General features: G+C 37.9%; 1 protein-coding gene across 1 annotated transcript; it reads left to right on the top strand.

The window, feature by feature from the left end:
• Positions 1-1,962: 1,962 nt before the first annotated feature.
• LOC108675874 (elongation factor 1-gamma) lies at positions 1,963-16,539 on the top strand. Its single transcript, XM_018163921.2, has 8 exons — positions 1,963-2,047; positions 8,444-8,593; positions 9,063-9,198; positions 10,861-11,072; positions 11,507-11,817; positions 12,380-12,499; positions 13,377-13,551; positions 16,312-16,539. The coding sequence occupies exons 1-8, from the start codon at positions 2,033-2,035 to the stop codon at positions 16,465-16,467; spliced, it is 1,275 nt and encodes a 424-aa protein (XP_018019410.1). The 5' UTR covers positions 1,963-2,032; the 3' UTR covers positions 16,468-16,539.
• Positions 16,540-16,786: the final 247 nt, after the last annotated feature.

Below are 16,786 nucleotides of genomic sequence, written 5' to 3'. Positions count from 1 at the left end.
CATAAACTATTTCTATGGATCACCTCCTACTGTGGGCAGGGTGGCCCAGTGGGTGGGCAGGGTGGACCAGGGGTCAAAGTTCAGAGTACCAAGAGTGGCGCTGAGAGACGCGTGTTCGATCCCAGCTCTGTGCGCCAGTTTCTGGTCAGAATCGACAGGGAGGCCAGGCGGTTAACCAAAGCAAAATTGAAGCAGTGAGCTGCGAGTTCGACACCGCAAGAAGCTGTGAATGTTCTGCGATGTTTAGAATCTGCGACAGGCCTACGGCCTACTAGCGCTGAAACCGCTATTATCATTTCATCAGGGTGCGTCACAGAAACTTACTTATTTGAGAAAACTCCTGTGCGGTTAGTTAGTCGGGTAGAGGGGCGAGAGGAGGTGCATCTGAAGGGGAAAGTTCCCAAGTTCGTTTCTCAAAGTTTCTCAAATAAATTTGCTGTAGTGCAAGAATTAACTGAACGCGATTTTGTTGCCCCTCAAAATGCATGTAAAATGCTGGTTGACAACCTGCCAGAATACGCGGTCGTTTTTTTCAGTGGCGAGGCTCAATTTCACATTTCCGGCTGCGTTAACAAGCTAAACATGCGTTATTGGTGTGGTGTAAATCCACGTGAGTTTCACCAGAAGCCACTTAACTGTGAGCGAGTTACTGTCTGGTGTGCGACGTCGGTAATGGGAATAATTGGTCCTTATTTTTTAAGAAAACGAACGCGCAGTTACCGTTAATGGAGCTCGTTACAGGAACATGATCGAGGAACTTTTTCTTCCAAGACTCGAAGAAATGAACTTTAGGAACGTGTGGTTTCAGCATGATGGAGCCACAGCACACACAGCACGAGACTCGATGAATTTGTTGCGACAACATTCCCCCGACCGCCTCATCAGAGGCGATCTCCAATGGCCGCCACGCTCTCCAGGTTTGACTCCATGCGATTTCTTTTTATGGGGATATTTGAAATTTCTGGTTTATGTCGATCGACCACGGACCATAGCACACCTCAAGAACAACATTCGCGACGTCATTGCCAAAATACCGATTGATATGCTGCATATAGTGGAAACCATTATGAAAAAAGCGACTTCATTAGTTTATGCGCAATGGAGGCCGTCATTTATGAGATATAATTTTCAAAACTGTATGAAAAAAATTTGGGATACTGTTTTCTCGGATAGAAAAAAATTTAAAGCAATAACTGAAGTACTTTTGTTTTTATCGACCTTTCAAATAAGTAAGTTTCTGTGGCGCACCCTGTTATTATTATATTATCATAAAAAATTAAAATTCCTGGAACTTTAAAACTCTTTTTTTAAAGGACGCCTCTTCTTGATATTGCCCAGGAATTCACCTTAAGTGCTGAAAATTGTCCCGGTTTTTATTGCTAACCGGGACAAACCCTCCTGTCCAGTCTCATCTCGTATCGAATGACAAAAATATACCAAACGCAAAAGTCTAGTCAGATCAGTAATTTAATAGGAGACATTACTACAGATCGAATACAAATTCTACTTCACTCGGTATATGCAGTTGACATGAAAAATAAAAGAAGGTACGCAATTCATACATTGTGTGGGTATGAATTGCGTTTTGTGGGTAGATGAAATTGAATTTTGTGCAAACAACAATCAAAACTTTTCGATGAAACTATTACTATACGGTTATGTCTAAGTGGCTACTCTCAGATAATGTTTAATTCTTTGTTGTAGAACTAATTGCTCTGAATCCTTTCTCAGAAAACCTGTCAAATTCATATGTTTCCATAAACTGCTCCAGATGTTCATCCAATATAAATGAAAATATTCTGTATTAGTAACAGGAATGCGTGCTTTTGCTGAAGAGAAAGTGAAACATATTATTGAAATTTATTTATTGAGAGTCTCTTCTGTCGTCAGTACCAATCGCTAATGCAATTTCTTGTACACGAGAATTTGCATGCTGTGATTTGTAACCCTGGAATTCAACATCTCTTTGTGGCAACAGCAGCTGTCAGGCTCGCCACCCCTGTGCTCCCTTCGCCCCCGGACCGCAGCGAAAATGTCTGCATCAGGGGTGAGTTAGTTATTGAATGACCAAAATGATATGTCTTCCTCGTGTTAATTCCGTTTCATCAAAAATGTTATCAGTATTTATGCCACTGTGGATTTTTACTGGCTGTTTGGCACCTCCGACGACTCGTTGTCATCGGAGACGTGATGGAGGTGGTACCGTGGTTGTGTCTTGTGTGCGGCTTTGAGCGAAATTAGCTACCTGGTTAAACCCTTGCCCTCAAAGCAAAATATTTATTACCATATGTAGTGTCAGTAGTGATCTTACAAATTTATTACATACAACATTAATTTTATGAAAAACAACAAGTTGCACGTGGCTTGTATTCATTGAAAATTAATATTTGCTTTCGATCTCTAATCTGTGCTTCGTGGCTCATGCTAATGTTGGTTCTAGAGAATTGACTAAAAATTTCACCTACTTCCAGCAAGGCAATTCTTTTTTCTGAGCTTCTATTTGTGTGTTAGGTCCTTATAGAACCAATGTGTTTTAGAAAAAATTATCATAGGCCTACTTCAATTTTGCATCTGCTAAATTGCTTATGTACAACATACCTAATGGATACCTAACCTCTGTGACTCAGTGACTGTGGGTGGTGGATTTATGCATCTGTTGAATTTTTTCTTCATTGAAAATGGGCCTATAGGCTATAGCTAGCTAAATTTTGTTTTAATTCATTCATGCCCATAGTGGCAAAGCAGAGAGTTTTTTTAGACTCTCCCTCAAGTTCATTTTTTAGTCCTACATGTACCTAGACCAGTAAAGTATCCTGGAATCTGGATACCTGCATTATCATAGTACATAAGAAATTGGTTTAAATCATGTGTAAATGAGCCTATGAGGAAATTAAAAATGAACTGATTCTAAAAAATTTGTGGTTTGTCACTAGGCTATGTTCATGCCTGGCGTGATAGCAATTAGCAGGTAGCCTAAATATTTTTTGACTGGCCATTGGCCAATATGACTATTATGGGGACTGGCTACCCTAAAATTTTCAATTTTGGCGTTTTTTGGTTTTTGATCTCATCTGAAAGCTGGAATTCTGCTCTTTCCAATGGTACCACTGCCATCGCTGTAGGTACGCCAATATTTACGTTCATGACGTCTCTTTAAAGGGAAGCGGGTGGGAGAGTTCTTTAAGTAATTAGATATAAAGTAATTAGCTGCTGAAATCTTTGAATATAGTTTCTACTTGAGTTGTGCTGCAGTTATATGCTTAGTCTCATCTTAAAGCTGACATTCTGAGCTTTCCAACGATACTACTGCGATCCATGTACGGCAATATTGACGCAGATGGCCGGGCTTTGATGGGGGGCGGAGGGTGGAGTTCCTTATCTAAATAGACCTAAGAAAATCACAGCGGCAAGACTACATTACATATCTTGGTGTATCTGGCATCTGAGCTCAGTTACCCTCCTAACATTGTACGTAGTCTCGTAGAGGTGCGCTACAAGTTGCTGCTACTATCCTTGAGTGGATTAAGCTACAGAAGCCTGTAGTTTGGTATCCATGCTACATTGAGTGCCTATTTCGAGGCGCACGGGACTTTGTCGCGCCGTCCTGAAAAGTTTGAAAAGTTCAACTTATTGTCACGGAAAACCTATCTCCTCCTACAGTTTTTAAGCTACAGCAATGAGAGTTATATCATTTGATTCATAAAGACCATATTTATCGACGTGGCCATTGCTTTTTTTGAATTTGTGCATGGATCGTCATATAAATGGGGGAGAAGGGGGGGAGGGGGTGAAAAAAGTGAAAAAATGGGAAAAACGCGCATAAATAAAAAAATATGGGGAAAATGAAAAAAAGCGATGGTTAGGTCAATAGATATGGTCTTTACAAATCGGATGATATGTGTCTGGATGTTGTAGGAGATAGATATTCTGTAGTACCCGTTTTTGTCCGTTTTCTATGAATTTCACGTTTTCTATCAATTTTTTCAAAAAATTCATACAAACAAAATGTTATTTTTTTACATTTTACGTATGTATGTGAAGTTTCATGATGATCGGATGATAACTGTAGAAGTTTTTCCGGAGGGTAGCCGGTCCCCTTAAGTAGGCGTGTAGGCCTATTGAGTATTAACCATTCATCATTCACCACTGACCAGCAAGAGACTAGGTATGTATACCAGACCTCATGTTTTTTAAGGTAATGGAAAATCTGCTGCTTTATTGGTTTATCCAATTGTGTGCAGTGTGCACAATTTAAGTTTTTGAGCTGCCCCACCCTGGGTGGGGCAGCTCAAAGTGGTGAGTGCTGGGTGGGCCACCCAGCACTCACCACGTTGCCAGCAGGGCAAGCTAGGGTAAACACGCCATATTCTGACACTGTGGGTAATTCCCACATTCCTCAACCAAGTCAACTTTTTCCTTTATATTAAGCTTGGTCTTACTTCCATGCATGCGTAGATGGTTGAAAAAGTGACGTCATACTATTGCACGCAAGATTTCAGCAAAACACTAGGTCTAGCGGTAAATGTTGAGATACGCAGAGCAAAAGTCAAAGTCAGCTAGTGAGAAACGTCGAATCACGTATAAAACTTGACAGTTGACTTTGTTTTCCTAAATAGTGATGAAACTGTTAGTGTAGAAAGAATATTATGGTTTGAGACTTTTAAATAAGTTGCTGAATATATTAGGAATCCTTTAACTTAAAGTATACATGTATTTGCTGAATGCTGATTTTAAGTGGTGAATAAATTAATAGATGATTGATTTAAGAGATGGTTTTAGACACGTGAAAACTAATTCTGACACAGGGTGTCGGAATTACAAATTATGATTTAGGAGCGCTGCCGCTTCTAATATGCCGCATTTAGTCACACTGTCGGAATTCAGCAATTTTGTAGATTTGAATTGTAAAGGCTTAATTAAATATGGCAACCGTTTGTGACGTTTTGTTTCCTCATTGCTGGTGCATACGGTGATCTATTTATAGCCATTTATTTCTTGCTACGTCCTTAAGGTGTCAAAATATGGTGTGTTTACCCTATAGCAGGTTGCAATTGGACAGGCACAAAAAATATATATTATAATTTATTGTGGCAAAGCAGAGTTTTTAGACTCTTCCTAAAGTTCAATTTTAAGTCCATAGGCTAGCCTACTCCCTATTGTTATAGTAAAAGTACTAAAAAACTTGAGAGCAAAGTATCATGGATACCAGCATTATCATAGGCTTCGCAAGATATTTGTTTAAATCTTGAGTAAATGAGTAACTTGAAAATGAGTTGATTTTATGACATCACTGGTTTGCCACTATTCTCCCACTTGCCAGAACTGCAGTTGATTGACTTTTCAGCCATGAAAAACCATTCAGAGATGTGTGTCAGTTTTCTGTTGTAATTGGCACTTTTAGATACATCAGTCAAGATCAGTGTTCCATTGCTGTGGGCCAGCTGTCTGTTGAACAAAAAATTTTGAATAGAGAAATTTCTGTTGGAAGTGTGATACTTCACTGCCAATTTTTTTTATTTTTGTAGTACTTATCAGGATGGAAATTTTTCTGCTTGTTACTAAAATCTCGTTGCTCCAAAATGCCAAATTGCAATACATTAAAAAACTTGTCATGATTATGCACTTTTAACAATTTAATAGGTGGTAATTCATCTAGCAGGAATATTGCAGTACCATCAACTGGGGTGACTTTGGCCACAACTACAACAGAAACAAATGACAGCAAAAAAAAATATATATAACTCGCAACTCACTGCAGTGAGTGACAAAGAGTGCATTTTCTTGTCAACAAAAACGTGGTCATGGACTGTGGGACGGACATAACGAGCACAATAGCGCCTTTTTTCCATGAATGTGAAAATGCGCTAATAAACATTGGCCAAAGTCACCCTAGTCACTGGCCAACATTTTATTATTTTGTTTTGATGCAATTTGTTTCTGTTGTAGTTGTGGCCAAAGTCACCCCAGTTGGAGGTACCAAAAATGGCAGGTACCCTAAAATGGAGTGACTTAGACCACTTTTTTTTATATGATGCCATTTTTTTACTCGCTAAATTAAACTTGAATTGAAACCTGCAAAATACAGGTCTATACTCTAGGTTCCCTCACCATAAATTGCTGGCTCCTGCATCTCATAGTTTTTATGGAATTTAAAAAAAAGTGATGGTCTATGTTACCCCAGCGCTTGGGGTATCTTAGACCGGGTGGTAAAATCAATTATATTTTTTGGTAAAATAACTCCAGGTTTTGCTGCATTGTAGTAGAACTCTACTAGTTACATATGCAAATGACAAATTTGAGGAAAGTGTCATAGTTTGAAAATGGGGGGTGCCATCCCCGAATGGGGGAACTCTGACCACCTAATGTCAGCCGTGAAGGGGTAATATTGACCGGCTTGAAAACAAGCAAAAATTACCATATATAAGACTGTAGAGTCTGAAACATAGAGAAACAACATAATAGGTGTATCAAACATGAAATATATTATATATGATAATTTTAAATTAATTTCCAAGCCGGTCTATGTTACCCTGTCAGGGCTGACATTAGGCGGTCTAAGTTTCCCCATTGGGGGGCAGTGCCCCTCATTTGCAAACAATGACACTTCCTAAAATTTTTCATTTGCATGTAACTAGAAGAGTTCTACTACAATGCATCAAAACCTGGAGTTATTTTACCAAAAAATGGAAAAATTGGAGGGGGTTCTCCGACAGGCTTTGAATAATAGCTTTTTTGTGGGTCACATTTTTAATTTTTCAACCTATTAGATATGCAAACTTTTTAAATTTTTCTATTGTGTTATGTAGCCTCAGTATTAGGCCTTTAATGCCCATTGACAAAATTTTTCTATGTCAAATAGTTTTTGAGTTTTGGGGGTTTTTGTTAAAAAAACAAAAAGTGGGTCTAAGTTTCCCTGGGAGTCTAAGTTACCCCATTTTACGGTATGCTTTAGCTTCAGCTTGGAAGCTAGATACCGTCTACCGGGGCAACTAGGGACTGGCGGGGAAACTCGGTACGCACCTCCGACACGGCGTAAAACTGTTATAGTAGCAAAACTAATTTGAATATTGCAAAACTAAATATAGTGGCGTAAACGTCAACATTTTTCCTATCTATGTAGTATAAAGGCAGTCAAAAAATACGACATTTACTAGCCTTGAAAAATTCCTGAAAAAAATGGTGAAAAACGCTGTTTTGAAAAGTTACTTCTGCTAAGGTCTGTAGCAAAAAAAAAAAATTCGCCGTATTAAAAAATTATACCTACATAAAAGTTGCACCCAGGTGTCGGCTTGAAAACGTAATTGGCAAATTTTGCCTATCTCATTAATGGAATTTTTTTGAAGATGCCATTCGATAGCCCTCGCAAAGAGCTATAAAATGAGCCTAAACTTGTTTATGAAATGTTTCATTGTAAGAAGTTATTAACAAAAAACGCTCGAAACCGTCCCGAGTAGCCCCGGTTGACGGTATATTCTGCACCAGGTGCTGATTTGCAAACTCCATAATTTTCAGTCTAAAACTAAAATACAAGAGTTTTCAGCAACAACTATTCTGAATAACATAAACGACAGGATTTTGGAGCAAGGCTACCTTATTAAAAAATGAGGGTTTCAGCCTCATAAATGGATGCTGCTAGATGAAAAATTTTCTACTCCTTTTCAGTCTCTGAAATCTCATGGCTTCAAACTTAATTTAACACATTTTAAATTTAGTATCTTGCAAGAAAACTATATTCACAGTGGAAAAAGTAGATTATTCTATGTCTGGGAATGGAATGGTGTGAGGAATGAACAGATATATACAGTTGCCTTAGTGTATTGAAACACTGGAAATTTACTGTTATTTTATGTGTGGCATCATTAAGGATCCATCTTGGCTCTGTTCTACCACCTCTTCCATCCTTGGGATAATTATCACTTAATTGTGTACCTATAAAAATGTAATGAAGCTGGTGCTTCCTTGATTTCATTTAGTAATTAGATGTATTATTTCTAAACATTCAGGCCAAAACAGCAACAATTTAATTGTGACAAGAACAAGTGACATTAAATTTTTGAGGTAAAATATATTTGGCACCACTTTGCATATTAAATCTGAAAGCTAACAGCCGCGTTTAAACAATTTCTTTGTTTCTTGACAAGTAACATTTTGTGGCCTATCTCTGATTCTAAGCACATGTTGAAATCACATGAACACGCACAAAATGGAATTGCAATGTCATTTTACTGCTGTTGGCTAGATTTATGAAGAGCTAGATTAAGTTAAAGGCTAGATTAAGCTATCAAGCTGCTCATCCTGGTTTTACATTGTAGGCATAGAAATAATTCTTGAGCAGACTACATATCTAGTCTGGTATGCCAGTCGTATTTTCATGTGTTTGGACCAGAATATTCTTTTCTAATTTTCCATGAATTTGATTTTAATAAGAATATTTTTTTTGCAGACTTTGTACACTTACCCAGAAAACTTCCGAGCATTCAAGGTGCTCATTGCTGCCCAGTACAGTGGTGCACAAGTCAAGGTTGACCCTAACTTCCAGTTTGGTGTCACTAATAAAACCGATGCATTTCTAGCGAAATTCCCATTGGGCAAGGTAAGCAATTGTTTGTTAGGCTATAATTTAATTTACTTCCGGATATCATGATAGATCCTGGTATTTGTAGTTAATTTAAAGTGAGCTAAGTTACTTGAGTTCAACTATCAATAATTTATTCACACAATAGCCCTATTCTTGTTTATGAAGTTGGTCAGCCTCTAGTATCTTTCATTCGGAAATGGTTATATATTTTCTACATTTATATTGTACTGTTAGCAATGTGATGACAGCCTTAGCCTTGTGCCGTCATGTGGGGTGACTTCGGCCACCACTACAACAGAAACAAATGGCAGCAAAATAAATAGGTAATAAATGTTGGCCAAAGTGACTGGGGTGACTTTGGCCAACGTTTATTATTTTGTTTTGCTGCCATTTGTTTCTGTTGTAGTGGTGGCTGCAGTCACCCCACTTGAAGGTAGGTAATTATGTATGCTGATGCTCCTATGCTTGACTCATTTGTTTGCAGGTGCCTGCATTTGAGGGCAGTAATGGTGAGCTCATCTTTGACAGCAATGCCATCGCCTATGCCGTCGCCAATGAGCAGCTGCGTGGCAAGAGCACTGCAGACCAGGCGCTCATCCTCCAGTGGATTTCCTTCGCAGGTAAGCGGTCGTAAAATGCGGTGTGACTTGCATTTTTTTGCGGAAAATTTGGGTTTAAACTTAATTACATTATTTTATCTTGAGTTCAAGGACTACTACACACAGGACATGCATAGCCTATGTCCAGCCTCTGCTAGCAGAGGCGATCGCCTACACTATGAAAATGCTGGTGTTTTAGTGGCATCAACAAATGATATGCCCATAATTGTTTCATACAATAGTATTACAAACATGCATTATATTCATCCATGCATTATATGCATCCATGCATTATATTCATCCATGCATTATATTCATCCATGCATTATATTCATCCATGCATTATTCGTTTTCATCCTTCAGTGGATCTCCTTCGCAGGTAAGCGGTCGTAAAATGCGGTGTTACTTGAACCTCTTGGCTGAAAGCCTCGTAGCTGACGTGTGAATTTTTTTTATTTTTCTGCAGCATGTAACCTATATTCTAATATTTGTTGTTTGCAAATTTACATGAAGTTTCCTCATTTCTTGGTGCATTGCTTTTTGATGCTAACATTTCAGCTGTTGATTGTGGTTAGATTTGTATGGTTGTTAACTGTAGTGAACGGCAATTGCATTGATTTTTAACGTTGCTCCACATTTTCATATTATTAATGTAGTTATGTGAAAATGAGACCGGATCGGAACTCGCGATGTTCCAAACTCGTTTTGAATTGAGAGATTCTGTTATCTTAACATGAGGTAGTGTAGGTAACTTGGGTTGCACCCCGCGCCATTAGGCAAAAAAATTTCCTTGGATCCTGCTTTACATACTGCCTACTCATTCTTGCAAATCCTCAATATTTATGTCTTTCGATGGATGATATTTAAAATTCTTTGTTTATCCTGACAATCTTGTCTCTGAATTTAAGAGCTTAATATTATATCACTAAAGATTTCCTCCAAACAATTCCGAAGGCAATCATTGCTGTAAATTCAGAGAACTACAGAAAAAAAGTTACTTGATTTTTATTTAAATTTATGTATCTAAGTTCTTAGTATTATTTAGAAATTCACAGTAAATTCTTTGTTGGTTGAGACAATTCTTCTGATATTGAAAAAAAAACTATTCTGTGAAGTGTATTTTATTTTTAAATAATTAATATAATACAAACACATTTCACTCTTTAAGGTTTTGTCTACTTGAAAGTTTGCATGAAACTTGTGCAATATAATAACTTTGGCATGAACGGCAAGAGTAAAGATGAGTGAACGTCTCTGAGGTGACATCTTCTACACCAAAATTGGATCTTGGTGTGTCTATATCAGGATAATTGCAGATCTGTTTTGCATTGGGATTTGTTGTTCTGGAACCCCTACATCTGCGATATTTGATCTATTATATCAGCGTCTATAATGCTGATATTTCATCACCATCTACCGCCCCTTCATGTCCAAATGGCTTTTTGCCCCCGGCTGACTGCTTGGACTTTAAGTGGAAATTTTGTAACTGCTCGGTCTTTTTAACCATTTTGCAGAATCGAGCATGCGTCTTGCTTGTTGACATGTACGGGATCCAGTGTGGCGGGAGCGTTTGTAATTGCTGACGTTGGTGTGCCGAGTTGAATTATTATTTTTACGTCAGAATGGAATACTGATATAGAGCATTTCCAAACACCTTCATAAGCCTTCCCTATTCTATTGCAGAGGTTGAACTACTCCCTGCTTCATGCACGTGGGTGTTCCCGTGTCTGGGTCTCATGCCCTTCAACAAAGGCTCCAATGACCGCGCCAAAGAGGACGTCAAGAAGTTCCTGTCCCTACTCAATTCCCATCTCCTGACCAGGACTTACTTAGTTGGCGAACGCATCTCTCTAGCCGATATTTCAGTTGCCTGCACCTTACTACAACTCTACCAGGTAACTAGTTTGCTTTTTCGTCAATTCGGTCTAGAAGCTTTATTCTAAATGTCGGATGTTGACTTGTAGCTACTGAATAGGGCAGATGTTTTTTTACCAATTATAGGATTTTTTGTTTTTATCTATTGATAATGATCGATGTATTTTTAATAGACAACGAATGAACTAGATAATGGTAAAGTCTTGGGTCACCGAGCAAAGCATTTTTAATGTGACGTAGGTATTAAGCTTTTAAAGCAATACTTTCGTCACAATTGACGGTAGCGGGTCGGACTCTGATAAATTGTTTCACTAATAGAATGTGGTACAAGAAGCACCAAGTCTCTTCCGTTAAAAACATGATGTTCTGTTTTATATTTGGCGACAAGTGGTCGGATAGCCCGTGTAAATTTTGTCGGCCATTCATAACAACCAAATGGTAATTTTAATTTCAGCACGTTCTAGAGCCTTCGTTCCGTGCGCCGTACCAGAACTTGAATCGTTGGTTTACCACAATGATCAACCAGCCTCAAGTGAAGGCTGTCATAGGCAACTTTGAGCTCTGCTCCAAGATGCTCACGTTTGACAACAAAAAGTTTGCTGAGGTGCAAGGCAAGCTCAAGTCTGGTGATGCAGCTCCCAAGAAGGAAAAGAAGCAAGAAAAGCCAGAGAAGAAGGATAAACCTGCCAAGGAAGCCAAGGAACCTGAAGAGGAACCTGCTCCTGCACCCAAGCCGAAGGATCCTCTGGCTGCGCTTCCCGCAGGGTGAGCTCATTGTGGATGTAAGCTGCTCTCGTAAGCTGAGTTATTTCTTGTCACATTTCTTGAAACGCCCGTCTCGTTGAGTAACTCGATCTTATTATGCATGCAAAAGAGCAATTGACGAAAAGCAATCAAATACAGGTAGAGTATACAATATTTACAAGTATATAATTTGGGTACGGGTACTAAGTTTGATAGCACCATGTTTAACACTTTTTTTAGCGCATTTTCTCATTCTGTCTGTCCGTCCGTCCGTGATCTCAAGTTTTCGTCGAGAAAATGCGCTCTGTCACTCACTGCAGTGAGTACTGAGTTATATTTTTATGCATTACAGTGTGAAAAGATACTGAAAAATTTTTAATTAATAATTAATTATTGGAACTCCGCGCGTCATGAATATTATTCTCGCCCAGTTCATTGGTACCTGAAAAACAAACCGGGTACATAGAAATCCATTCCTGGTCATGATATTTTTGTTAAAGCCTTTGAAATTTGGATTCATTGAATTTTTTTCTATATGCTGATCAAGTTTATGTATAAATTTTCATTAACTTTGTTTCTTCAGTTCGTTCAATCTGGATGACTTCAAGAGATTCTATTCCAATAACGAGGAGGAGAAGTCAGTCCCTTACTTCTGGGAGAAGTTCGACAAGGAGCACTACTCTATTTGGTTCGGCGAGTACAAGTGAGTGATTGAAGTTATATTCGTGCTTCGTCTTTTCTTGCAGCTGTTTATCACACTAATTTTTTGTGGTATGTCGTAGGTGCATTTGTTGCAGCGCATCACTGAATCGCGGCTACCATTGAACAGAGGCATCGACCAAATTATTGCTTATATAAAGTGTAATCTAATCTGACTCTTACTGGAAACGTCTGAACAAGGGCGAAACGTTGCAAATTCTCTTCCATGCTTTATGATGGATGTATGCATTTCAAAATTTTCATTTCATCGACTCTCGTGTATTATGATACCCAAACCTAAAACGAAGAATATCGTTTCAATTGACACTACACTAACAACACTAATGCAATTATTTTAATCGAGCTCGTCTTTCTCTGCGAGTGTATTCCATAGTTTCCTCTCAGACGTTATAAAATTGAAAATAGAGGGGTTTCTCGTGTTCGTTCCTGCCTCCATACAGTTGTTGGGGCCTTGACTCGCAGTGTAAGTGACCAGTTAAATTACCTATCAATGCATCTTCTAGATTTTTTGCAATCGAGACATATTCCAGCTAAAAATTCGAAACGTTTAATTTCTAACTTACATTAGAAACTTCAATTGTTCAGTCCTCAATCAAAACTTTAAGCTGAACAGAAGACCTGGTCAAATTCACATGAAACGTAATTATACTGCATGAGAAGCCCCTATCTTAATAAAATAAATTCTTATATTTCTCAACCCTTGTGTGGAATGTGGATTATCTATCTCATTCACCGCAGAATTTGAGAAATTCATACTCCAATTTCAAGAAACTGTTGCCTCTAGAAATAAGTAGGTCTCAGATCATGTATTGAGAACTTTGAAGTGTTCAAGCGAGTTCTGGTAACTCTTTTCTGTGCAGATTTCCCGAAGAGCTCTCTAAGATCTTTATGTCGTGCAACCTGGTGAGTGGTATGTTCCAGCGACTCGACAAGCTTCGCAACAACGCTTTCGCCTCCGTCTGTGTCTTTGGCACTGACGGCGATAACACCATCTCTGGCGTCTGGGTCTGGAGAGGACAGGAGCTTGCCTTCCCGGTAAATCAAACGCAAATATTCCTCGTGCTGTCAGGGCCAAACTCTAATGACAAACCTCAAATCCTGTAATGACAAACCTCTCTTATCTAATGACCAGAGCTGGGCAGCGCTACTTGGAAATGTAGCGGCGATACCGCTACCGCTACATGCTCTAAATGTAGCGGGCGCTACCGCTACCGCTGCACCCACTAGATTGTAACGGGCGCTACCGCTACCGCTACAGTAAAATGTAGCGCGCTACATTAGCCGCTACAATGGCCAAAATTATTGGAAATCTCTAAATATTTATTGTTCTGCTATTGGGATTTACTCATTAACATTTAATGATAATAAAACATTTTTAAAACATATCAATGCAACTTTATTACAATTAACTTAACCGAACTAGTATGGGTTACTCCAGGGTTGATACAGTAAATAAAAGTTACAGTTATTTTTATGTTTTACCTTCCCTACATGGATGTGAACTTTAATCTACCAATCTAAGAAATTATCCACATATACATATAAAAATCAATCTTTTTTGTATATATATGTGGATTATTTTTGAGATTGGTAGTTTAAAGTAGACATCCATGTAGGGAAGGTGAAACATAAAAATAACTGTAAAAATAACTGTAAGCAAACTGAAAGATGAAAAAACCTGTAAGTGGTAACTGGTAACAACTTAACAAGTAACAACTAACATGTTGACACTAGTAACAGGCTGATGTTGACAACATTACACCGAAATCTTTCGTACAGTTTTATTCTGTAATTTATATTATGTATGTATCATGCTGGTTTTTAAATAATATTTAATACTATTAAGGGAACCGGCTACCCTAAAAATCGGAAATTTTGGCTTTACCGTTTTCTTGACTCATTTTGTAGCTGCTGAAAAGGCGCGTCTAACGCAGTTTACCGCATGTCTGTGCGTGCTATAATTTTTGCGTAAGACAATTTTAAAAATATATATATATTTGAACATTTTTTAACAATATATACAAAGATTTATTTGAATTAAATCTCAGAATCTGTATATATAGATCATTACTCTCGTTAATTACAAAGTGTTTGCACTCGTTTGAAAGCTACAAACGAGACGCCTTCAACAAAGCTACTACGTTACCATAGATGTACATGCAATACTTTTTTGTGTTATTCAGTCTTAAACTTTTATAAAATGATCATTTTATATCATTATTTACAAATAAATGGTATTTATGTCATTATTTGGGTTAATTGCAAAGTGTTTGCACTCGTTTGAAAGCTACAAACAAGACGCGTTTAACAAAGCTACTACCTACCTACCATGGATGTTCATGCAATAGTTTTTGCGTAATGCAGTTGTAAAGTTATGTTAAATGAATATTTTATGTATATATTTATACATAAAAAGTCCCATTTATAGCCTATTATTCACGTTAAATTGAACATAAATAGGTCTAAAGACGCGTGCTGGTACCTTGAATGCAAATAATTGGCAATGGGAAAGCTTGGGCTACAATATCAAGACTTTTTGGTCATATTTTTCTGTTTTCAATGAATTTTACTTTATTTGGCTCCCCTGAACAATTTAAAAATAAAAAAAACGCCATTTTAAAAAAATTATAACTCCAACAGTTTTTAAGCTACGGCAATGAGAGACATACCATTCGATTTGTAAAAAACAGTACCTAGCGACTCTAGAAGCCTTTTTTTTATTATGTGCTTGGTTTAACTTATATATGGCAGGGGGAGGAAGGTGGGGGGGTAAAAATGTGGAAAAATGGGAAGAACGCGAAAAAAAACGATGAGGAAAATAAAAAAATCGGGGCTCTACAGTCGCTAGATATTGTTGTTACAAATCGAATGATATGTGTCTCGACATTGTAGCAAGTGATTTGCAAAAGTTATAAACTTTTCAGAGTACCCCTTATTTGCCGTTTTCTATTAATTCCACGTTTTCTTTCATTTTTTTTAATTTACATGAACAAAAAGGTCTTAGATTTCTGTTTTACATATGTGTACCAAGTTTCAAAATGATCCGTCTGTAAACAAAAAAGTTTTGTTATGGGGTAGCCGGTCCCCTTAAGTAAAATCTAAAGGCTTTATCTATAAATGTAGCGGTAGCGCTGTAGCGGCAAAACCTCGTATCGCTACTTGAATATGTAGCGGACGCTACCGCTACATTGCCTTAAATGTAGAGCCGCTACCGCTACATGTAGCGCGCACCTGCTACCTCTGCTAATGACAAACATCCCTAATCTTGTAATATTACACTGAGAGTCTTCTGCTGTACCTCCCTGATCTTATTTGTATTTCATGCGCAACATGCGTGTCCCATGGTTTGCACTTGAATGCTTTAAAAATCTGATTCTGCTTTGAAAGCATCAATTTTGTGGGACTTGTAAGTTGAATTCTAGTGTTGAGTTGAATTCTAGTGTCTGTAGATTTGATATAAAGCAAGGTAAGCAATATGTTGAGACAGTAATTTCGCATTATTTTAGGTTATCGACAGCTGACTATCGGATTGTCGTGATACGCTCAGATTTGATGTTTAATTCATTTGATCTAGAGTTTAAGTGAAACGAGTTATCATATGTGCCAGAAATTTTATGTAATGAAGTGCAGAACCAAGAATATTTTTGGCTATTACCACTTGAGTGATGTGCTGTGAATTTGATTTACGGATTTAACTTATTGAGTTCACGTTGGTTATATTAATCAAATGTATGAAAAGAAAAATAATTCACCTTCATCCAATGTTGAAAGCACCTTGTATCGTTCTTATTTCAGTTGTCCGAAGATTGGACGATCGACTACGAGAGCTACACGTGGCGCAAGCTCGACGCAGGCACTGACGAGACCAAGAAGCTCGTCGACCAATACTTCAAGTGGATCGGAGAAGATTCTCACGGACGTAAATTTAATCAAGGAAAGATTTTCAAGTAGATGCAAGCACCTGTGTGACCCTGATGAGTGTGCTTGTGTTGCTGCACCGTTCAAGGAAACTAATCCGATGAATTTCTTCTCATTAACCTTTTATGTACGTTTTAGATAATGCGTTTCTGAAACAGCTTCTGTTGAAATCGTTCATTGAGTAAATAGAATTTGCCTGGAATATTACAACGTTCGCATGTTATACTTTGTATTGTGGCAACATGGTAGCTCCTAATGCAAGGAAACGGGATCTTGTGGCTATCTGATGTATGGTCCATACAAATTCATTGAAATTATTACATTGGAGAACTGTTATTTACTTTTAGCGCTC

Source organism: Hyalella azteca, unplaced genomic scaffold, assembly GCF_000764305.2.
Source record: "Hyalella azteca isolate HAZT.00-mixed unplaced genomic scaffold, Hazt_2.0.2 contig1345, whole genome shotgun sequence".
Taxonomy (NCBI): Eukaryota; Metazoa; Arthropoda; class Malacostraca; order Amphipoda; family Hyalellidae; genus Hyalella; species Hyalella azteca.
The sequence above is the reverse complement of the archived record's forward strand: the minus strand, read 5'-3'. Positions and strand labels throughout refer to the sequence as shown.